Source organism: Bufo bufo, chromosome 1 (genome assembly GCF_905171765.1).
Source record: "Bufo bufo chromosome 1, aBufBuf1.1, whole genome shotgun sequence".
NCBI lineage: Eukaryota > Metazoa > Chordata > Amphibia > Anura > Bufonidae > Bufo > Bufo bufo.
Window position 1 is genome coordinate 182,943,192 of NC_053389.1, and position 24,888 is coordinate 182,968,079.

General features: G+C 45.9%; 1 protein-coding gene across 1 annotated transcript in view; it reads left to right on the forward strand.

The window, feature by feature from the left end:
• Window positions 1–24,888, forward strand: part of ALDH16A1 (aldehyde dehydrogenase 16 family member A1) — a 96,747-nt gene that overhangs the window by 2,212 nt on the left and 69,647 nt on the right. The window contains exons 2-6 of the mRNA XM_040433042.1: window positions 10,199–10,301; window positions 19,406–19,532; window positions 20,710–20,888; window positions 22,500–22,577; window positions 23,780–23,964. Coding sequence (XP_040288976.1) covers window positions 10,199–10,301; window positions 19,406–19,532; window positions 20,710–20,888; window positions 22,500–22,577; window positions 23,780–23,964 — 672 coding nt within the window. The remainder of the gene's footprint in view (window positions 1–10,198; window positions 10,302–19,405; window positions 19,533–20,709; window positions 20,889–22,499; window positions 22,578–23,779; window positions 23,965–24,888) is intronic.

Genomic DNA, 24,888 nt, shown 5'->3' on the forward strand with positions numbered 1-24,888 from the left:
TTTAGACGCCGAACTTAAAACACAAGTTCGCTCAACACTACAGATCGCTAAAAATGCAAGCCTTGAGGTTTGAGTGAATAGTACAATACACACTGCTACAATACACTGCGTGCAGAATTATTAGGCAAATGAGTATTTTGACCACATCATCCTCTTTATGCATGTTGTCTTACTCCAAGCTGTATAGGCTCGAAAGTCAACTACCAATTAAGCATATTAGGTGATGTGCATCTCTGTAATGAGAAGGGGTGTGGTCTAATGACATCAACACCCTACATCAGGTGTGCATAATTATTAGGCAACTTCCTTTCCTTTGGCAAAATGGGTCAAAAGAAGGACTTGACAGGCTCAGAAAAGTCAAAAATAGTGAGATATCTTGCAGAGGGATGCAGCACTCTTAAAATTGCAAAGCTTCTGAAGCGTGATCATCGAACAATCAAGCGTTTCATTCAAAATAGTCAACAGGGTCGCAAGAAGCGTGTGGAAAAACCAAGGTGCAAAATAACTGCCCATGAACTGAGAAAAGTCAAGCGTGCAGCTGCCAAGATGCCACTTACCACCAGTTTGGCCATATTTCAGAGCTGCAACATCACTGGAGTGCCCAAAAGCACAAGGTGTGCAATACTCAGAGACATGGCCAAGGTAAGAAAGGCTGAAAGACCACCACCACTGAACAAGACACACAAGCTGAAACGTCAAGACTGGGCCAAGAAATATCTCAAGACTGATTTTTCTAAGGTTTTATGGACTGATGAAATGAGAGTGAGTCTTGATGGGCCAGATGGATGGGCCCGTGGCTGGATTGGTAAAGGGCAGAGAGCTCCAGTCCGACTCAGACGCCAGCAAGGTGGAGGTGGAGTACTGGTTTGGGCTGGTATCATCAAAGATGAGCTTGTGGGGCCTTTTCGGGTTGAGGATGGAGTCAAGCTCAACTCCCAGTCCTACTGCCAGTTTCTGGAAGACACCTTCTTCAAGCAGTGGTACAGGAAGAAGTCTGCATCCTTCAAGAAAAACATGATTTTCATGCAGGACAATGCTCCATCACACGCGTCCAAGTACTCCACAGCGTGGCTGGCAAGAAAGGGTATAAAAGAAGAAAATCTAATGACATGGCCTCCTTGTTCACCTGATCTGAACCCCATTGAGAACCTGTGGTCCATCATCAAATGTGAGATTTACAAGGAGGGAAAACAGTACACCTCTCTGAACAGTGTCTGGGAGGCTGTGGTTGCTGCTGCGCGCAATGTTGATGGTGAACAGATCAAAACACTGACAGAATCCATGGATGGCAGGCTTTTGAGTGTCCTTGCAAAGAAAGGTGGCTATATTGGTCACTGATTTGTTTTTGTTTTGTTTTTGAATGTCAGAAATGTATATTTGTGAATGTTGAGATGTTATATTGGTTTCACTGGTAAAAATAAATAATTGAAATGGGTATATATTTGTTTTTTGTTAAGTTGCCTAATAATTATGCACAGTAATAGTCACCTGCACACACAGATATCCCCCTAAAATAGCTAAAACTAAAAACAAACTAAAAACTACTTCCAAAAATATTCAGCTTTGATATTAATGAGTTTTTTGGGTTCATTGAGAACATGGTTGTTGTTCAATAATAAAATTAATCCTTAAAAATACAACTTGCCTAATAATTCTGCACTCCCTGTATATACTTTTTATTAACCACCTCCCTCTCCAAAAAATATAACAACTAAGACACTGTTCACATATGTACAGTGCTTATGGCAAATCTGACATGTATGTACAAGAGGATGATGGATCTGCACGAGGATCCTGGTGGCTATTCCATGACTCCTTGAGCAGTATGAACATGCTCGCGCTTCTTGTGGATGATTCTTTATATGTGTCTCAGGCAGGAAGCTGCTGGTTCATGTGAATAAGGTTACAACCCCCTCCCCCTCACCTGCACTGTAAGGCCTCTTTCACACGGGCGTCATGTTTTTGGCCCGGATAAGATGCGGGTGCGTTGCGGGAAAATGCGCGATTTTTCCGCGCGAGTGCAAAACATTGTAATGCGTTTTGCACGCGCATGAGAAAAATCGGCATGTTTGGTACCTAAACCCGAACCCGGACTTCTTCACAGAAGTTCGGGATTGGGATCGGTGTTCTGTAGATTGTATTATAGCGCTGGAGGGGTTAAAAAAATAAAAAATTATTTAACTCACCTTAATCCACTTGCTTGCGAAGCCGGCTTCTCTTCTGTCTTCTTCTTTGAGGTATAGGAGCTTTGATGACGTCACTGCTCTCATCACATGGTTCATCACATGATCCATCACCATGGTGATGGATCATGTGATGACCGCAGTGACGTCACCACAGGTCCTTTTCCTGCGCACAGCAAAGATGAAGACAGAAGGAGATGCCGGCTGCGCGAACAAGTGGATTTAGGTGAGTTTAATTTTATTTATTTTTTTAACCCCTCCAGCCCTATTGTACTATGTATTCTGTATTCAGAATGCTAGTATTTTCCCTTATAACCATGTTATAAGGGAAAATAATAAAGATCGGGTCCCCATCCCGATCGTCTCCTAGCAACCGTGCGTGAAAATCGCACTGCATCCGCACTTGCTTGCACGCAGCCTCATTCACTTCTATGGGGCCTGCGTTGCGTGGAAAACGCACAAAGAGGAGCATGCTGCGATTATCACGCAACGCACAAGTGATGCGTGAAAATCACCGCTCATGTGCACAGCCCCATAGAAATGAATGGTTCCGGATTCAGTGCGGGTGCAATGCGTTCACCTCGCATATTGCACCCGCGCGGAAATCTCGCCCGTGTGAAAGGGGCCTAAGGGGGATGCTAACAGGTTCTGTGTCGATGGCTTCTTTTGAAATAGCCATTAAATCCAAAACATGTGAAGGGTCCTATAGGGGAAGCCACGAGGCTACTGGATCCACTACATGATGGACCCCATCGAGTACCACCGAGATGCAATGGAGGCTGCAGTGCAAATATGAACATAGTCTAAGGGTCCATTCAGATGTCTGTAGTTTAGGGTTCGCATCCGTTCCGCAATTTTGTGGGACGCGTGCGGACCCATTCATTTTAATGAGGCCGCAAAAGATGCGGACAGCACAGGGCCGGCCATGTGCGGAACGCACACGGCCGGTATCCGTGTTTTTTTGCAGATCCGCAATTTGCAGACCGCAAAACACTTACGGACATCTGAATGTACCCTAAATTGCCCCTATTCAGTTTAAAGCAAATGAGTTGCAATACCAGACCCAGCCAGTGGACAAGAGGGGGGCCTGAGTCTGTGATGTCTGAAGTCTGCAGTAGATTATCCCTTCTCTGTTCTATATATATATATATGTCATCCTCTAGGCCAGTAGTCTTGCCACATGCGGCTCTGCTGTTTTTGGGGAACTACAACTCCCAGTATGCTCTGACAGTAAGGCCAGAAGGTCACTGACTGTTTCCATCTTCAGATCCATGTGGCAGTTAAATAACGTTTGCTCAGTTCCTGCTCATTATTACATTAGGAGGAAGCTTGGCGGTCATCTCCTGTTCAGAGACCTTGTGAAAGGCTTAGGGTATGTTCACACATGGCAGAAGAGATAGGCCCATTAATTGCAAATGAATGGAACCCATTGTTAGTCGCAGAAATTTCTGCACCAAACCTTCAGCGAGTGACGATTCTAATGTACGTAGGGGGAGGTTTATCAAACTGCTGTAAAGTAGAACTGGCTTAGTTGCCCATAGCAACCAATCAGATTCCACCTTTCATTTTACAAAGGGGTTGTCCAAAATGAAAGGTGGAATCTGATTGGTTGCTATGGGTAACTAAGCCAGTTTTCCATTAAACCTCCCCCATAGTTTATTACTTGCACTATATTTTCCTCCTGAGGCCTGGGCAAAACCACTGATGTGTGACTACATGAGCAGCCCATCAGGATCACGGATAGCACGTGTCCATGAGCATGATAACTATATAAAGGGGTACTCCTATGATATTTATTGCTGGGATATAATGTAAATTCCATAGCTAGGCCATCCCTGTCACATCAATGGAGGTCCAGCCAGTGGCACCCCAGATCGGGCCTACAATGAAGGGGCCATGTCACCCCAGTCCTTGTGTTGTATTGAGGGGGGAGTCCATATAGTCAGACCTCTCAGATCTCCATCTATGAGATATGATGCATATTATGGAGAAGGCCCTGAAAATGTACCTCCAGTGTAAAATACCGGACCACCCACTCTCATGGTGGCCCATCTATACTTCTGTGTAGGCAATTTTTAAAGGGGTACTCTAGGACTGCTTAGCCTGTGTAAACAATGGAGGGGACTGACCCCCACCATCAAACATTGATGTACCTCCAGGATATGTGGAATCTGGAAATCCTCATGTGTGTCTGGCCTAGGGGATTCTTCATGTTGTGATGTAGACATGGTTTTTGCAAGGATTTCTCTGTAATCGGGGCAAAACGCCACAATTTTGCTGTGATTTCTAGAAAATCATGCCAAAACTGCCACATGTATACATATCCACGTTTCCCTCACAGTATGAGCACCACCAGGTCTGTGCAGGGTTTCAGGGTCGCTATGGCCCGATTCTCTACTCTTCTTGTGGACTACCACTGGGACCCCCATCTGTCCCAAGGGGCCCCTGAGCCCCCTCTTTGAATGGAGCAGTAGTGTGCATGCTGGTCCATCGCTCCATTCACTTCTAAGGGGCTGATGTAGACGGTGCCCCTTCAGTGCCATAGAAGTGAATGGAGCGGTGGAGCAACGTATTACTGCTCCATTCACAGAGGGCACTTGGGGGCCTCTCATTCTCAGGATCATTGGTCATCCCAGGGGTCATATCCCCCACAATCCAATATTTATAATCTATACCAGGGCTCAGCCAACTTTGGCACTCCAGCTGCTGTGAAACTACAATTCCCAGGATGCTCTATTCATTTCTATGGAAGTTTGAAGAAGAGCAGAGTAAATATGCATGCTGGGAGTTGTAGTTTCACGAGTGCCGGAGGTTACCTACCCCTGATCTATACTGTGGATAGGTGATGCATAACTTGGGATAACCCCTTTAATTCAAGATCTCCACCGCATACCATTGTCAGAAACCGCCATGTTTTCCTCCCCAATTGTTCTCCCTGAATGCTGCGGACCTGTTCAGTGGAGCTAAGCCGCAATGGACCAGCCGTCCACACACCGTGCCAAGAAGGGACATGTCCTTTTTTTGGGCAGGCCACGACTTTAATCCAAAGGTCCGCGACCTTCAGCACTGGCTCCCATTGAAAGCGATGGGAGGCAGAACTCACGTGGCCGCTGCTGGAAATTTGTCGCAGCTGTCTACCCCAAAACTCTGTGAGAAGAAAATGCTGTGTGAATGTTTTTTTTTTTTTTTTAAATTGTTGTTACAGACTCCAGGGGCATAGTCACATATGTTCCCACAGTTTTTTTTTTTTTCTATGCGCAATTTGTGTATTTTTTAGGAATTGGTTTTTATTCTGACGCCGTTTTTCAGGCACGGACATGTTCTTTTTTTTTTTTTTGCTGCACAGTTTTTAAAGCCACAAGCATAAAAAGGTGTCATGTGAATTATCAAGCGGTTTCCCTATTTAATTCAGTGGAGATGAATTGCATGCGTTTTCGGTGCATTTTTTTGGGCCGAAATAACTCTGTGTGAATCTCCCCTCAATCCCATACAACTTGTAGCTAGATCGCGTCTTGTGACTGCACAAGTGAGTGACAAATAACATTATCTGCAGCTATTTTTCCCTTGACCGACATCTCCATCTAGTCACATAGGAACCAGTCCGTCCTGTCTGTAAATGACATTATAGCATGGCAGCATGTGACAGAGCGCGCGCCCCCAGGTCTGCCCGGGACACGGCCTCTCCTGTGTACACGGAGCTACATACATCTCTATGGACTGGGGTCGGACAAAGGTCCCTTTCTTGTTTGCCAGTGCCTGCTACATTTTAACAGATCCTCGTGCGTCCAGTAACCCAGCGTGGACTTAACCTTGTGTCTTCATTGGAACTCAAGACTATAATTAATGGTTAGAAAGCTGGGAATCTTTTACACTGCCTAAAGTCTTCTCCACGGACAGCACACGTGCCCAATGATTTTAATGTGTTTATTCACTGGTTTTCCATTGACCGCGGGTCTGTGGAAATACTACGGAGATATGTGATGTGGACCAAACACTACCATTGAAGTCTGTGAGTCCATATAAAAATGCAGCATGAATGACATCCATGTTTGGTCAGTGTTTTCCATGGAATATGGATGACACATGGAGGGCAAAGAGCTGACACACGGATCCTTCACGTACATCGTCATGGATGAACCACTTTTGACATGGATGTGTGAATGAGGCCTAATGGAAAAATTTGTACCTCTCCTGATTTTTTTAAACTTTTGGTTTTGGCTCACAAATACTAATAAAGCCTCATGCACACGACCGTTGTTTTGGTCCGCATCCGAGCGGCAGTTTTGGCGGCTCAGATGCGGACCCATTCACTTCAATGGGGCCGCAAAAGATGCGAACAGCACTCCGTGTGCTGTCCGCATCCGTTGCTCTGTTCCGTGGTCCGCAAAAAAATATAACCTGTCCTATTCTTGTCCGCGCTTTGCGGACAAGAATAGGCAGTTATATTAAAGGCTGTCCGTGCCGTTCTGCAAATTGCGGAACACAGACGGACGCCATCCGTGTTTTGCGTATCTGCGGTTTGCGGACCGCAAAACACACAACGGCCGTGTGCATGAGGCCTAAAGGCCACTTTCCCATGGTCAGTATTGGATTGGGCGATATAAAAATATAACAATGGTAACAATATTAAGAAAACAAACAAACAAACAAACATTTGGGGCCACATTATACTGTATGGGGTGGCGGACCACAAGCAGACGTTATACTGTATGGGGTGGCGGACCACAAGCAGACGTTATACTGTATGGGGTGGCGGACCACAAGCAGACGTTATACTGTATGGGGGCCACAAGCAGACATTATACTGTATGGGAGCCACAAGCAGACATTATACTGTATGGGGGCCACAAGCAGACATTATACTGTATGGGGGCCACAAGCAGACATTATACTGTATGGGAGCCACAAGCAGACATTATACTGTATGGGGGCCACAAGCAGACATTATACTGTATGGGGGCCACAAGCAGACATTATACTGTATGGGGGCCACAAGCAGACATTATACTGTATGGGAGCCAGAGGTCGTGCTGTGTTTTTTCTGGAAGAGTAAAAAATACTCTTTTTACCATTTTTGAGCAATATTTTTAGCCGATGAGGAGAACGAAAGTTACAGTAATTCAAATAGTTAATATGAAGGCCTACATAACATTAAGGGGTTGCTATTTATGCAGGGAAACCATTATTAGTATTCTAGAACTGTCTTCCATGCATAAATAGCAAATTTAGACAATTTTAAATTTAGCTGACATCATATACTAAACATAAGACCACTGCCACCTAAACAGTGCCACCAGTTTTTGCCTTTATAGATGCGAACCGTAGACTCCTTATTACAGTCATTCCTCCAACACCTAAAGCTGGGGACACTGTTACACTCAGCGGAAATGAAGTTTAGGGGCAACTTGGTACAAAGCGCTGCGCACATGAGAGCTTCCCCCTCTTCTAAAATTGGATGCTAATGCTATGTAGTCTTAGGGTGGCACAGAGAGCTCTGCAGGGTCAGGTTGGCACAGTATGAGGCTATGTAGGCTTAGAGTGGCAGAGAGAGGCTGCCACTCTATGTAGGCTTACATACCATTTTTTTAAGACTGAGTACGAGTACTGATACTTTTATTTAAGTACTCACCGATACCAATTATAACAATGAAATAACACATTTATTTTGTGACCACTGACCAACTAACAGTGTTTCCCAACCAATGTGCCTCCAGCTGTTGCATAACTTTGGCTGTGCGGGCATGTTGGGAGTTGTAGTTTTGCAACAGCTGGAGGCACACTGGTTGGAAATCACTATTATATGCCCGTTCCCCCCCGCCCACCTTATTTTATATTCACTGTTTGAACATGAAATGGAGAGAAATTAACTGAATTTCTCCTCCATTTCATGCACCATACCCACCTGGCCTGCTGTAATCCTTCCCATGCGGATGCACCAGAGTACTGGGAGGAAGTGGCTTTAACGCCATCCCCACCGCGGATCATCTGGGATACGGGACACGCCGCTGCACAGCCATCAGGTATCGGCAGTGGTATCGGTGACATTTGCACAAGTACAAGTACTCGTACAAATGCCCGGTAACGGTCCCGATACTGGTATCGGGACATTCCTACATCCACTGATGTCTCCTCTGATGTAGAGGTTCTCTTTCCTCATCTTCTCCATTCAGAGATCAGACCTCCATGATAACTTCTTCTACCTGCACCTCGTCTCTGCAGAGTTTTCCATCATCCCCCATTCCTGATGCCCCAACATTGTCATCCTGATGCTATCCCCAATACTGTGCTTGTTGTGCCCCCTAATGCCCACAAACGCTATACTGCAGAAATAATAGTGCTATACAGTCCCCCCCAATAACTGACAAACTGCCCTCAATGGTATTAGTACCCCTACAGTACACCCAATAGCATCCCTATTACGGTAGTAGTGGTGCCCTCCTTATAATGCCCAATTAATAATGTCTCCACAGTACCCTCAATATTAATAATGCCCCATAGGGCATTAAGGCCTCCATATTTATATATTGCTCTCCCCCTCTAGTATACTGCCCCCATATATAACACTCTCTTCACCACCACCCCGTATTTCCCCCAGTAGTGCCATACATATAAAATAAAATAAAAAATAAAAAACATTATGCAATGCAGGCCACAGACTTCTTCTTTCTTCAGACCACAGGGCCTGAGTTGCTGTTCCCCGACATCACTGTGACCTCCTGTGCCGGATCACGGGCGGCCGGTGACGTGGTCACGTGCCCAAGTCATCAAGCCATCCATGACCCAGCATAGGAGGTGGCGATTATGTCATTGTGACCATCTGCTCTGTTCTACAGTAGTGTGCAAGCACGACCACCGGTGCTGGATTGCAGAGTGGTGGTAACCATGGAAATGAGCAGTCACAGTGTATAATGTGATGGACAAATTTTAAAAACTTTCTCTACATAATAAATACTATTTGCTGAAGTGAGACAACCCCTTTTAAATGGTTCTAAAACACGACTGTGTGATAGTCGCTAACAAATTGGCCATCACCCGGTCGTGCGCATGGCGCCTAAAGCTTGTTGTAATACGGGGCTATCAGTATGTCATGCTGTTCATGATTACGGCAGTGGTTCATGGTAATGGTCATGTGACATGCTAATGGTGCCAACTGACACATGAGGATACACCCCCTATAGAGATGGTCCAGCCTTCATCTTTTTACACATGTCTGTGACATATCAGAAGATTATTTAGATTGGATTTCCTCTTCACATTGTCCTTCTGCAGTCAGGAAATTGCATACATAGCAATTCCATATGCTCTTCTTAGGGCTCACGCACACAACCGCGCTCAGTCCGGAAAACACAGCCCATATGCAAGCTTCATCTCCCAGACCGACGGTGGCTCCTCTGACCCGATCTCCCAGCATCATAGTGATTTGAGATGAGTTCCTATCTGACCTCGGGTCTGGTGTATTATACTGACATGATGATGCGGTCTTTCTCCTCCACCATGTCCTCTCATGTTATATGTGTCCAGCCGGTCATTGCTCCCGAGAACTTCACAATGGTATGTTGTCATTGACCTCTGTGGTTTCCATCTAAAGTCCTCAGGATCGTGGTCACAGACATGAGACATGTTCCTTACATCATGAGAAGTTTCTCTCTTGCTGGAGGAGCTGGCACATCCACGGCTCCTGCACACAACAGAGCCCATTGTGCCGCCAAATGGTGCCACCACATTGCTCCAGTCTCTGTCAGCCCCATAAACTTTGAATGGAGCAGCCATGTGCATTATTGACCGTCGCTCCAGTCTAACTCTTCTTATCACAGTTGTGCATTGAGGAGAACCCCTTTCTAATGAATAATGGGGGTCCCACTGGAGGGGCACGCAGCAATCATCCTTTTATCACCTGACTAGTGCATACCTGATGAACGTCCATTGTATGACAACTCTTCAATCTGATATTACAAGTTGTCAGAGCCATCTGGGCAAAGATTGTGGTCGTTTACCCTTTGTCTCGTCCTTTCTAGGCATGGCTTGATTCTTATGAACGAAGCTTTGGCCATTTTATCGGTGGCAAATGGGTAAAACCAGATGGAAGACAGACGTACGCTACTAAGAACCCAGCGACTGGTAAGTGGCCGCCATTATTTTATGGAATTTCACAAATGTAACTTTTAGAATTTTTGGAGAAAAAACTGTTGCAAAGGCCTGGTGACCAGAGCATTCCCTCCATGTCCCAGTCAAGCACAGGCAATGTATAGCTGGCAGCGCCTTCCACAGCCTTACCATGCCAGGGGTCTCGACCGCTGCACCAGTCAGTGGACTGCCGCCAACGGCGTCCACATGAAAGGAGTTGTCTATGAGGAGCCATAAAAACACCAGTAAATACAAGTCGCCTATTAGAACCCCCATCGTAGGGCATGCAGCTTACTATAGTCCTGGACAGCAGATCTGCATGCTCCATTGTAAGGGATATGGATCTATTACTGCAGATTTCCATCCACACGGGGCGACAACTCCCATAGCAGCTGTAATGATGCCAATATATTGGTCACCACCCAGCTTTTCCAGAAACTGCGTTATAACCAGTATGGTCCCTATTACAGAATGGGTTTGCCACCCAGCTTTCCTTGAGACTAATAAAATCTGCCTTGCTAACATATCGATGTGTCCAATATTGCAGCATAAATGGGCACTGAGTGACAGGCCATGAGGAAGACCTAGCAGTAGCCATATTGGTCCTCGCCCCCAGCTTTCCCAGAAACAGATGTATACAATCGCTCGCAAACTGATGGAAGAGGACGTCTCAAGAGCTTACAGTTACTGTTGATTCAAATAATACAGTGTTTGGCGACATCTTGTGGTCAGTGGCAGCATTGCAATTAGCTGAACCATGTCCCAACAGCTGGATTCTTCCTAGAGCCCCAGTTACACTTTGCAGTGCACAGCGGTCAGGTCGTAATTAGGGTCCATTCGCACGTCCATATGTGTTTTGCGGATTCGCAAAACACGGACACGGGCAATGTGCATTCCATATTTTGCAGACCGCACATTGCCGGCACTCTCATAGAAAATGCCTTTTCTTGTCCGCAATTGCGGACAAGAATAGGACATGTTCTATTTTTTTTTTGCGGATCCGGAAGTGCAGATCCGCAAATGTGGATGCAGACAGCACATTCCGGCCCCATTGAAAATTAATGGGTCGGCACCCGTTCCACAAATTTTGCGGACGTGTGAATGGAGCCTGACACTTTTATTGCATTATTTTTTTTTAACTCGTTTTATTGAAGTTTAACAAGAAAGGCATGTTACATCAGAATAAATCAGGGGTAAATCCCACGCAGGGGATACATTAATAACCTAGTACAACTCGAGAATCTTGCAACAGATCTGGAAAGAGCTCTCATCACAATCAGCATCAGAAACCAGTGGGGTCAATGAGACATTAGTTCAGGGCTCGAAGTCCTCATAGTAACATAGTAACATAGGCCACAGAGTACATGCATGCATTATGCAATGTCAAAGGAGATGCACACCACTCACCCCATACCTTTATTAAACTTTTGTGGGCATTTTCTATGAATTAAAACAACATTTTCCACGCTAACAGCGTGATTGACCAATGACTTCCACTGACCTATTGTAGGTGCTCTATCAGCCATCCATCTCAGAGCAATGGCTTTCCTAGCAAAGAATAGAGTTTCACTTAAAAAAAATCCTGTGGTGATGCCCCCAGACCTCCTCATCTAGTATTCCAAGAACACAACTTTTAGGGCATAACGGCACTGCAGTTGGAACCATAGTAGATAGCACTTCTATTACTGTTTTCCAGAAGATTTTTAAATGTGTACAGTCCCACATGAGATGCCAGAAATCGGCACCGTCCTGAAGGCATCTATGGCATCTATTGTGTGTTAATCTGCCCATTTTGTGTAGCCTGGTAGGCGTGAGATAACTTCTGTGCAAAATAAACAGCTGGATCAGCCGATTATTAATTGATGGAGAAACCCTTGTTGGAGTCATCAGGGCTTCATTCCAATCATCAGCCGATAGTGAAGGAATGGAATTTCTCCACTTCCCCTCAACAGCAAGAGGGTTCATCAGCATACGATTGTTAAGCAGGTGCGTATAGAGCACAGAAATGATACCTCTCGGACCCTGTGACCTTAGAACCCCTATCAAAGGATATTTTGATATTTTCCGGTCACCTGCCCCAAATTGTGCTGTTAACGCGTGCCTCAGTTGTAAATATCTAAAGAAAAGGTTTCGAGGTAGCTCAAACTTTTCCTGCAATTGCAAGAAGGAGCATAGACTGCCCCCAACATATAGATCACTTAAGATATTGACACCTTGGGCCTTCCACAAATGAACCCCCTCCCGTTCTTTCAGATGGGCAAACATAGGGTTATCCCATAACGGTATGTCATCCTTAAACGATTGCATCTTAGCAGCACTCCATACCTGATGGGCCAATTTAGGAATGGGGAGCAAGAGCGTGGGTACAAAGCGCGATCCTTCCAGTACTGGCCACAAGGAGGTCATGCTTAGATATTCCTTGAGGTAGTATTCTGCATTTGGCAATTCTGATGATAGGACCCAGGAAATTAGGGATTTCAACTGCCCAGCTAGGTAGTATAGAAAGAAATCAGACAGGGCAGCACCACCCTCTAGCTTGGATCTCTGCAGGACATTAAGGGATAGTTTCCGTCTGGACTCCCCCCAGATAAAATTAGCCACCAGTGAATGGATACGGCCAAAGAAGCCCTGTAATATCGGTGTGCATGCATGCGCTAGGAGATAGAGCCCCTTGGGTAAAAGAATCATTTTAACCAGATTTAATCTTCCCATGGTTGATAACGGCAGGGTCCTCCATATTTTGAATTTATCAATGAACAGGGATTCCAGGGGTGCAATATTTAGTGAATATGCCAATTGGGGGTCTCTGGTAATCACAATCCCCAGGTACTTAAAGTGGTCTACAACCGGCAGATTACAGTATTGTAAGGGCCACGTGTGCCTCCATAGGGGCATAAGTGCTGATTTTGTCCAATTTATGTGCAAACCCGAGTATTCCCCGAACCTTCCTATTATATCAATTGCTCTAGGGAGCGTAGTTTCAGGTTCATCCATAAAGAGTAGGAGATCATCCGTGTATAGTCCATGCACGCCCCTTTAAAGACCTGATCTTGCCTGACTCTTAGGGCGAGATGCTCTATCGCTATCGCGAACAAAAGCGGCGACAGGGGGCATCCTTGCCTAGTGCCTCTGTGGAGTTTAAAGGACTCAGAGAGCGATCCGTTCACCAGTATGTTATCTTTGGGAAGTTGGTATAGAATCTCCACCCACTTGACAAACTTAGGGCCAAATCCAAAACTCTGTAGCACTTCTATTAGGTATACCCATTCCACTGAGTCAAAGGCTTTGGCTGTGTCCAGTGATGCCAGAGCCCAGTGCTTGTCTCTTGCCACTCCTATCTGCATTATGACCTGCGCCCTCCTGATGTTATCAGATGTCGATCTACCCGGTATAAATAAATCCAGACTGATCTTTGTGTACTATGGTGGTAATTACCTTATTTAGTCCAGGGGGTCCTTATCCGGTTTCAAGATCACCACTATGGTAGCGTCATACGTAGAGTCTGGTAGCCTATTTCTTTGCTGTGCAGTCTGATACAGTTTAAGCAGCTCTGGCCCTAATACATCAGTATATTTAGTGTATACTTCTACTGGGATCCCGTCAGGGCCTGGCACTTTGCCCGCTGGCAGCTGTTATTGCCATTTGAATTTCGTCTAGTGAAATATCAGCCTCTAGTAGATTCCTATCCTCATGACTTTGCTGGGGGTGTGCTACCTGCGCTAGATAATGCCTCAACTTCTGGGCGGTGTAGTGAGCCGCTGACTTGTAGAGATCTTGATAGAATCCCTTGAAGCTTCCCAGTATATCACCAACTGATTCTACCACCGCACCCTCAGAATTCTTTATTCTAATGATCGGGGAAGACATACTATTACTGCGCACTATATGAGCCAGTAATTTACCTGCCTGATTGCCAGATTCAAAGGACTGCTGCTTCAAAAAGAACAGTTTACACTCCCTCTTTTCCCTGAGGTGCATCATATAGAGCCTTCCTTTAAGCATCCAGTCCTGCCTGTTCACCTCAGTGGGATCAGCCCTGAAGGTGTTCTCCGCCTCTTTGCAATTAGCATGCAACTCTAGTTCTTGCTGAATCTCTTTTAATATAGGATATGGATGACTTGAGGCACCCTCTCAAATGGTGTACACGCATTTTGGCACACTGTTTAATACCGTCATATAGTGCAAATTGAGCAAGAACCGGTGCATGGTCCGAGGGCCCCTGTGATCCATATCCAACATCTTTGAGATCTGTGTATACTGCGGCATTGCCGAGAATATAATCTATTCTGGACAGTGCGCCCCTGGCTGGAGTGAAGCAGGAGTACTCCCTCTGAAGTGGATGTCGCAGCCATCCAAGTTCTGTAACCATCCTAGATAGATTAGTGGCGCGCTGAGTGTGCTCACCCTCTCTCAGCGAAACCTATCCATGTCTTCATGCATCACTAAATTAAAATCCCCCATGCAGAGGAATTTAGCATTGGGATATTGCGCAGCAAAACTCATCACCACCTGGAATATGGTTATAGTGGCGGGGGGGGGGGGGGGGGGGATTATATATATTAACCACAACATATGGAGCACAATTGATGAATGCATACACCAGCATATACTGCCCCTCAGGATGTACCACCGATTGTTGGACTTCCCATCTGATGTTCCTGTGAACAAGTATATCCACCCCTCTGGAATGTGTAGACCCAAAAGCATTTAAAGACCATTGAACCCATGGTTTCTTAATTCTGTTCCCTGTTTCTGGAGTTAGGTGGGTCTCTTGCAGTCCCAGGATGTGGGGACTGTACTGCCGGAGATGGGAGAAGACAGCAATTCCTTTTTCTCGGGCTACCCAGTCCCCTCACATTCCATGATACAACATTAAAGTCTGCCATTTTGACTCAGCGGCCTATTCTCCTGACAATTTAGCCCCCCACCTCCATGAAAATCAAGGCCCTTTACCTCAGGCCTACTCTTGCACACCCCTTGTATTGCAGTGACGTACTTGGCGTACTATGCCTTTAACAGTATAAACAATATACAACTTAATTGTAGAATAACAGATAAGTGAATAAACCTGTAAACGATGACATCTCTGCCATCCTGTAATATGGCCGAGTTACCGGAGACCTGCATAGTGCAATATGGTGTTAAACCTATGCAGGTATCTGCTCAACCCCATATCAATGGGACAACACTGGATAATGCGTTTACATATAACAATAATGAGAAGAAGGAGGACAGACAAGGGGAGGGAAGGGGATCAAGCAACTAGGAATAGGGGGCGAGTAGATGGAAGGATAATGGCGTCCACGCCAGCACATCCACATCAATTCCTGCAGGCACGATCACGTCACCTGCATACATTGAGGGAGTTCCCCCCTAGTCCCGGACCATGATATTAAAGTCAGCAGAACTCATGTATCAGGTAAGTGCATCATTACAACACAGGATAATTGCGGCAACTGTGGTGACAAATAGTGTCCGCGTGGGCCTGGACGACTTGGCCTCTTGGAGATCCATTCTTCCACCTCTTTAGGATCCACAAAGAAGATCGTCTTCTCTCCATCTATCACCCGAAGACGTGCCGGGTAGGCCATAGAGTATTGTAGATTCCTATCGCGGAGTCGACGCTTGACAGAGATGAAAATGGCTCTCTTCTTTTGCAGCTCAGCTGAGAAATCAGGAAACAGCGATATATTCCCGCTTTCATGTTTAATGTCACGCTTGTTCCTTGCTTGCCCCAGGATAAGATCTCTATCTTTCCAGTTGAGCATTCGCGCCAGTAAAGGCCTTGGGGGAGCTCCTGGAGGGGGAGGCCTGGCGGGAACCCGGTGCGCTCTTTCAACTGCGTAGGCGCCAGAAAATGGCGCATCAGGGAATTGTGCCTTGAACCAGAGTTCCAGGAAGGTAGCTGGATCGGAGCCCTCCGCTCTCTCAGGTAACCCCAGTATTCTGACGTTGTTGCGTCTGGCTCTATTCTTGAGGTCATCACACTTTTGCTGCCATAAGCTCACAGACCTCTCCACGTCATGCACTCTGCTTGCAAGTGGCCTGGTAAGCTCTTCTAGAGCCGAGACCCTGTCCTCTGTGTGGCGCACACGCTCCCTGAGCTGCTGCACATCTTGTCTCAGCAGGCCCAAATCCACCTTCACTTCCTCTATCTTGCAGGTAAGTGATGTCTGACAGGTGGAGATTGCAGTTAGGAGCTGATGAGAGACAGTCTTAAGGGTTACCTCTGGCTCCTACGGCCGCCATTGCATCTCCCCGTCGCTCGGATCAATACATCTGGTGACTGGGGGAGCAGCCAATAGCATGCTGTGACAGGGACGAGCCCCCTTGAGGCTGGTTACCGTCACGGCCTGCTATTGGCTGCACCCAATAGGGACAATAATAGGACATGTTCTATTTTTTTTGTGGAACGTACATACGGAAACGGAATGCACACGGAGTAACTTCCGTTTTTTTGGGCGGACCCATTGAAATAAATGGTTCCGCATACGCTCTACAAAAATAAAAATAAAAACGGAACAGACACGAAAAGAAAATAAGTTTGTGTGTATGTCATGTGTCATTGTTTGATCCTTCTACCTTATGTCTGTGGAGGCTTCACTCCTGGTTTTGGCTGACACTGACTGTGTGAAAGTGGGCTAAATGGTAACTGTAAATATATGCACTGAACTCGCGCTTGTGACCTGACCGCTGTGCACTGCAAAGTGTAACTGGGGCTCTAGGAAGAATCCAGCTGTTTGACACGATTCAGCTAATTGCAATTCTGCCTCTGACCACTAGATGTCGCCAAATACTGCATTATATGAATCACCAGTAACTGTAAGCTCTTGAGTAGTGTTGAGCAAACTTGTGGTTTCCAGTTCGGGTTATCTAAGAATTTCGTTATGGATTCCGCTACCACCGACCATAACTTATGTGGTCTGCCACACGGCCTGTCACTCAGTGCCTATATATTCTGCAATATTGGACACATCGATATGTAGCCAGGCAGATTTGAAATCTCCAGGAAAGCTGGGTGACAAACCCCTTCTACAAAAGGGACTATACTGGGTATAATGTAGCTTTTCCAAAAATGGATACAAATTAAGTCCAGACATTTTTAGGCGTATCAGTTTCTGGAAAAGCTGGGTGCTAATCAATAGGGACATTACAGCTGCTATGGGAATGTTCACTCAGCCTTCCTAGAGATGCGAATAGAAAATCTGCCTAGTTTGGCCTCATACACACGACCCTAAGCATTTTCCAGTCTCCAAACTATGGATCTACAAAATACAGAAGCTGTCAGTGCGGCGTCCGCATTTTTTTTCCGGACCCATTGACGTCAGTGGGTTTGCGGTCCTCATTTTGCAGACAAGTATAGGACATATGGATGCGGAAGGGGTAAAGGGGTTGTCTGGTAACCGTCTGCTATCGCTCGTAAGCTGCACATTTCACATACAGTCATTAGCAGCCCCTAGAGACTAGCACATCTTTAAGACTTCTCTTCTCCTCCATTGATTCATGAATGGGGTAAATCACAGTCAGGGGCCATTTATAAAACAGAAATGTGAGCGAGAAATATTGCAACCCAGGGACCGCCACTGTCCGCGCAGGATTAGGTACGCTGCGGGTTTATTCCAAGGTCAATCTGTAAGCAGCTGTGCTGTAGAAGATGTAGGACGTGGGAACATGAAGGTGAAATCCTGACCAGACCAACATGCCACCGTCTGACTAATAGAAGCGAAGCACAAAATATTCTACTCTAATAGTCTACATATCTATGTCCTATAGATTTACAGTAGGCAGTAATATCATTTTATCACCCTCCTCTGACCTTCAGACTTGAGTAGTCAAGCACAGATGATTCTTTCCTGCCAGCGGAATGTGAATCCCGACTTCCTCTGAACCGCTCAGTTATGTCTGACTGGTTGCTAAGGAAGCGCATTGCCTAACAACTAAAGCCTTTTCAATGGAGTTTCAGGCAGCATGACCCTAAATTAACACAAACATGGGCCTCATTTTGTCTTGAGAAATAGCACAACTCTTGTTCACGGGCTGTGTATGGTATAGCAGCTCAGGACCATTTGAATGAAAGATGCATGACCAGCCCGTAGACAAGATTGGCGCTGTTTCTAGAATCAATAATACAGATCCTTTTTTTTTTTTTTTCTAGTCTCAGAAATACCCTTAATATATTCTTACTAGTTATAGGGGTTGTCCAAGATATTTTATCTGATGACCTATCCTCTGGATGGGTCATCAATATCTGATCGGTGGGGGTCCAATGCACGGGACCCCCACAATCAGCTTTTGAGAAGACACCAGCGCTCCCAGTAGCAGCACGGCATTTTGTGTGCTTACCAAGTAGAGTTACGGCGCACGCTGCTTGTTAAATCTGAAGTGTTTTTAAAGGAGTTTTGCAAGAATGGGGGGGAAGGGGGGGTGGAATACCCCCCCTCCTTTCCGCCCCATTTGGTCGAGCCTGTAAAGGCTCCCTACTTCTTCCTCTCAGGCTGCTGGGCATCCTCGCTGAAGACATCTGGTTTGACGCTGCCTGCAGCCAATCCCTGGCCACGACGGCGACCATCTCCCTTTACATCATGACAGATGGTCATGTGATGCAAGAGGATCCGTTCACCACCACGGCCAGTGATTGGCTTCCGACAGCATTAAACCGCAGCGGGGAGCCAGTGTCGGGAAGCATGTAGCCTCCCCTTCACAGGTCTAGCTGTGTGTGTATGGGGGGGGGGGGGGGGGGGGGATTTGCCTAATTCCCAACCCCATGCCTGCATAACCTCTTTAAGATAACACTTTTGTCTAGAAAAACTACTCCATTTTTCTGGACCACTTCCCTACTGGAGTGGCTTTGGGCCATTTTTTGCGACAGTCCCAGTCATAAATCTGGAGGGAAACTTATTAACATATAACCAAGGCCACTAGTCCTCCTACTTTTCAAAACTGGAGTGTGTGGTGTAAAATGCAAAAAGTTGCAAAAAGTTTGCCCAAGTGGCCACATAAAGTTTGAAAAAGCCTATTTTGCAACCTTTTTGAAGACCAGAGTGCAGGTCTTAGTGTTCCTTAGATCATTCCATTTAGAAATGTCTTGCTTTCCTTAGGAGAGGTCCTGGCCACCACCATCCAAGGAAACGAGGAGGATGTAGAATTGGCAGTCAGCACGGCCCGGAAAGCCTTTGAGAGTTGGAGCAGACTTCCTTGTCATGTTCGGGCACGATATCTATACAGGTGAGCATAAGAGAGGATCCAGTGCAGGAGGGCAAAGCAAGGGCGATCCCATTATAAATATAAGTAATGGAGACTATTCATACTATCCCTTGTAGTTAGAAAGGTCTCTGACAGTATACTGAACCTGGCAGCAGGCATTCAGTTCTCAGTAAAGTGGGTTGGTGCACGAGCAACATTTCTCATCTATCCACAGAATAGGTGATAAACGTGTGATTGCTGGGGACACTCACCAGGCACAAGAATGGGGATTCCAGAGTCCCACATCATTTACTGCCTGTGGAACTGATGGAGATAGGCCGTCCCATAGACAGTGGAGGGAGCGATGGTCACACATGTGCACTACAATGTTGTTCACACAGGGAGCTCGGAGGCCCTTGTTCTCATGATTGGTGGGGGTCCCAGCTATTGGACCCCATTGCAATCATAAACAATGATAGTTGATAAATGATGTTCATGGGCGAACCCCTTTAAAGGGTTTTTACAGTGTCTAGATATTGATTAACTATCCTCAGTATAGGTCATCAATATTAGATGGGTGGGTGGGGGTCCGACACCTGGCACCCCGACACATTAGCTTCCAGCTCAGGAAACCACAGTGGAAGGAGCTGGAGGCCGAAGGGTCCATATACTGTGTGGTCGCTCTGCCAGGGTACTGCGGCGCATCTCCCATTCACTTGAATGCTGCAGTAAGCCAACACAGCCATGACACAGAGTCCACTGTATTGTTTGCAGTGGGTGCTGCTGGGTGTCAGGTCCCCACTGATAAGTTACTGATGGCCTCAAAGGAGTCATCCGCCATGAAATAAAATTTACAGTGCGGATGGACAGGGTGTTAAAAAAAAAAAATGGAAAAAAAACACTCACTTTTTTAGTGTTCCGGTTTCAGCACCATTTCCCCTGTGTAGTTCTAGTGCTCGGTTTGGCACCAGAGCTTTTCGAAACAGCTGATCGACAGGGTTGCCGGGAGTCAACCCCTGCTGATCTGATATTAATGATCTATCCTAAGGTCCTAGAAGACCCCTTTAAGGCTGGAGCAACACACTTTTTGTTAATATGTAACAGAAAATCAGCACATTTCTGGCATTATAACTGTTGACATGGGAGTTCTATTATTCCTTATGGAGAAAACCTAAAGATAACTTGTGTAACACCAATGCTCAATTTTTTTCTTCCCCAGCATAGCCCGCACTGTACAGAAACACCAACGGTTACTGAGCGTGCTGGAAAGCATGGACAACGGGAAGCCCATCCGAGAATCACGCGACTGTGATGTCCCACTGGTGGTTCGCCATTTTTACCATCATGCCGGTTGGGCTCAGCTCAGGGACACGGAGATGACAAACTGGAAGCCTCTTGGTGGGTCAGGACTACATAGTAGTTACATTTGAATCCTTTATTAGATACATAGGGAAAGATTTATCAAAACTGGTGTACAGGAAAACTGGCTTAGGCTACTTTCACACTTGCGTTTGGGGTTCCGCTTGTGAGATCCGTTTGAGGGCTTTCACAAGCGGCCCCGAACGGATCCGTTCATCCCCAATGCATTCTGAATGGATAAGGATCCGTTCAGAATGCATCAGTTTGGCTCCGTTCCGCCTCCATTCCACTCTGGAGGCGGACACCAAAACGCTGCTTGCAGCGTTTTGGTGTCCGCCTGGCCGTGTGGAGCCAAATGGATCCGTCCTGACTTACAATGCAAGTCAATGGGGACGGATCCGTTTGACGTTGACACAATATGGTGCAATTGCAAACGGATCCGTCCCCCTGACTTTCAATGTAAAGTCAGGAGTTCTTATTAATATACCATCGGATCAGAGTTTTCTCTAATCCGATGGTATATTTTAAATTGAAGCGTCCCCATCACCATGGGAACGCCTCTATGTTAGAATATACCATCGGATTTGAGTTAGATCGTGAAAACTCAGATCCGACAGTATATTCTAATACAGAGGCGTTCCCATAGTGATGGGGACGCTTCAAGTTAGAATATACTAAGAACTGTGTATATAACTGCCCCCTGCTGCCTGGCAGCACCCGATCTCTTACAGGGAGCTGTGATCCGCACAATTAACCCCTCAGGTGCCAAAAGCATTGGTGGCCAGTGCGGCCCCCCCCCCCCCACGGCTCCCTCCCCAGTATTAAAAAGCATTGGTGGCCAGTGCGGCACCTGAGGGGTTAATTGTGTGGATCACAGCCCCCAGTAAGAGATCGGGTGCTGCCAGGCAGCAGGGGGCAGTTATGTACACAGTTCTTAGTATATTCTAACTGGAAGCGTCCCCATCACCATTGGAACGCCTCTGTGTTAGAATATACTGTCGGATCTGAGTTTTCACGATTGTGAAAACTCAGATCTGAAAAATCTGTTATGCAGACGGATCCGCACTGAACGGATACCATCGTTTGCATTCATAGGTGCGGATCCGTCTGTGCAGATACCAGACGGATCCCCACCTAACGCAAGTGTGAAAGTAGCCTTAGTCTACTCTCACACTGGCGATTTGGTCTTCCGTTTGTGAGATCCGTTCAGGGCTCTCGGAAGCGGTCCAAAACGGATCAGTTTTGCCATAATGCATTCTGAATGGAAAAGGATCCGCTCAGAATGCATCAGTTTGCCTCCGTTCAGTCACCATTCCACTCTGGAGGCGGACACCAAAACGCTGCCTGCCTGACGAATCGGAGCCAAACGTATCCGTCCTGACACACAATGTAAGTCAATGGGGGTGGATCCGTTTTCTTTCAATGGTGTTCATGACGGATCCATCATGGCTGTAGAAGACCTAATACAACCCGTTCATGACAGATGCTTGCGGTTGTATTATTGTAGCGGAAGCGTTTTTGCAGATCCATGATGGATCCACAAGAAACGCTAGGGTGAAAGTAGCCTTAACCAGTCAAGTTCCACCTTTCATTTTCCAGAGCCCCTTTGGAAAATTAAATCTCCCTCATAGTTTTCTCTCTCGGTTATAGGTGTTGTTGCCGCCATCGTTCCCTGGAATTTCCCACTCATGTTACTCACCTGGAAAATATGTCCTGCTCTGGCCATGGGTATGTCAGACCGCAAATGTCATTTTTGGTTTACTGCTTTTCAAACGTATTTAATCCCATAGCTTCCTTTGTCATTGTGGTTAATTTTGAAAATGAAAGGAGGTTTCCCTTAAACAAATGGGTTAGGCCGTCCAGTCGATTGTCCTTTAACAAACGGGTTACGCTGTCCAGCTGATATTCATCCGCATTTGTGGGCATTTAAAGGACATTTATCACCTGCCAACAGCATAGGTGATGAGTGTCTGATCTTGGGGGCCCACTGATCACTAGAACAGGGTCTTGAGTCCACAGTTTCTCCTCGCTGCACAATGGTGGACTACCATGACTGGAAGACAAATTAAGGAGCCCTATATGGCTGCCATTGATAGCTGTCAGGCAGATACTACTTCTCTCTTAGCTTAGAATAGAAAGGCTGCACACATCTACTGAACAGAAGGATTTAAAAGCACAATCCAGTTTCATTTTTGGCTCATGGTTTCATTTTTGACATTGATGGCCTGTTTTGATCAAAAGTGTATCCCCTCCGCTGGGTGTAGTGTAAGAAGGAATCATTTTGAGAGGTTACAGTATCTGACACATAACCAGGGACTCTTAATTATGTGCTTTATAATCTTTCTAGGTGCCACCTTGACTGTTTTTTGGAGGCCAGCAAGAAGAACTATGTAAAACACAGTAGAGAACAATCCAAAAAGCTGGCAGCAGTGCCATGTTATTAGGGGCCTTGACTACATGACTTTTGGGATTGGTCTAGCCCTGCTTGTTGCTATCTACAGGTTGAGCCGCCTTAGATTAGGTTCTTTGATCTCATAAAGGGCATTCAATTTGTATATGTCCTTTTGGGGCATTTGCCCTTCATACCCAGAGCATAGAATCACATCTAAGAGGGTCTCAGCCAGGTGGACTTAGAAGGTCTAGCTTCTTCTGGTGATAGCAGCTGATCATTAGGGCTTTCAACAGCTAAACCCTAGTTTGGGAAGAGAGCTAGCTGTCCTATGATAGGAGACCGCTTTATGCATCTTAGAAATGATATAAAGACATGCCAGAAGATTGCGTAAATGGGGATCCACACAGCTCCTATGATCCCCAGAAAGAACTGTTTGTGTAGAGAGTTCCTCTCAGATCAGCCATTGCGAATGAATAACTTTGAAGGTTCAGTAATTATGAAGAAACTCCAAATAATTCTTCTCCCTCTCATACTCCAGGAAATACTGTAGTGTTAAAACCCGCCACATATACACGGTTAACAGCTCTTCTTCTGGCTGAGATATGTGCAGAGGCTGGTCTACCTCCAGGAGTGTTCAACGTGGTTACTGGTAATGGTGCTTTTGGGGAGAAACTTGCTGTTCATCCTGATGTGGACAAAGTAGCATTTACCGGCTCTACTGAGGTAATGACCAAGGTTGGACATTTCATCATGCATAGAAATGCAGCAGATACTGTTGCAGGCGATCATATGCCCGGAATAGAATGTCATAGAATGGGCGTATCCTACCTGAGACCCCTGTTAGCCAGAACATAGAGCCCCTGCTATACAATAATGTGTTACATGGTCATCCAATTATTTGAATGGGGACTCTAATATTTCCCCTGCAGTAAAATTGATACCAGCTGATGGTGGGGTTAGAGAAGGCCACCCCAGATTAGTTGAATTAGTTGGTGGCTTGTAACTATGAAGGGGTTGTCCGGTTGTAGCAACCCTTTTAAGTCTCTTGTTCAATCCCCCCTCTACCCAATGGTGAATTACAATAAGTCTGTTTGGGGTGGCTGTCTGTAGAAATGAATACAGAACCGAATCAGGTAATTAAATACAGGGTGAGGCAAAAGTCTGGAACCCTTTAAACTGGTATAATTTGTAGAAAATTGACTTGCAATGTGTGAAAGTTTTAATTGAGAGGCTGCCTTATTTAGTGGAGGAAATCTTTTTGGTCGCCATTTTGAAATTTGCCATATTGAATTCTGCTCAGGTTTTTCCAGTTTTAAGGGGATCATGTGATATATCAGTCTTGGCTAGAATTGATCAGAAAACACCCTGGAAATGTCAGTTTTAACCTATCTTTACCTGATTAGGAGATAACAACAGGGTTATACAGGCCATACATATTGATGACCTTTCGTCAGGAAAGGTAATCAATATCTGACCTGCAGGGGTCCTACACCTGGGTCACCAGCCGATCCGCTGCTTCTTATTTTTTACACTATGCGTTGTCTCCTCTGCAAGCGACCACTGTCTCCTCTTTCAAGTGGTCGCTCAATTCAAGTGAATGCAGTGAGTACTCGTCATTGCACTGCACAGCCAAAACTTCTGAGACAA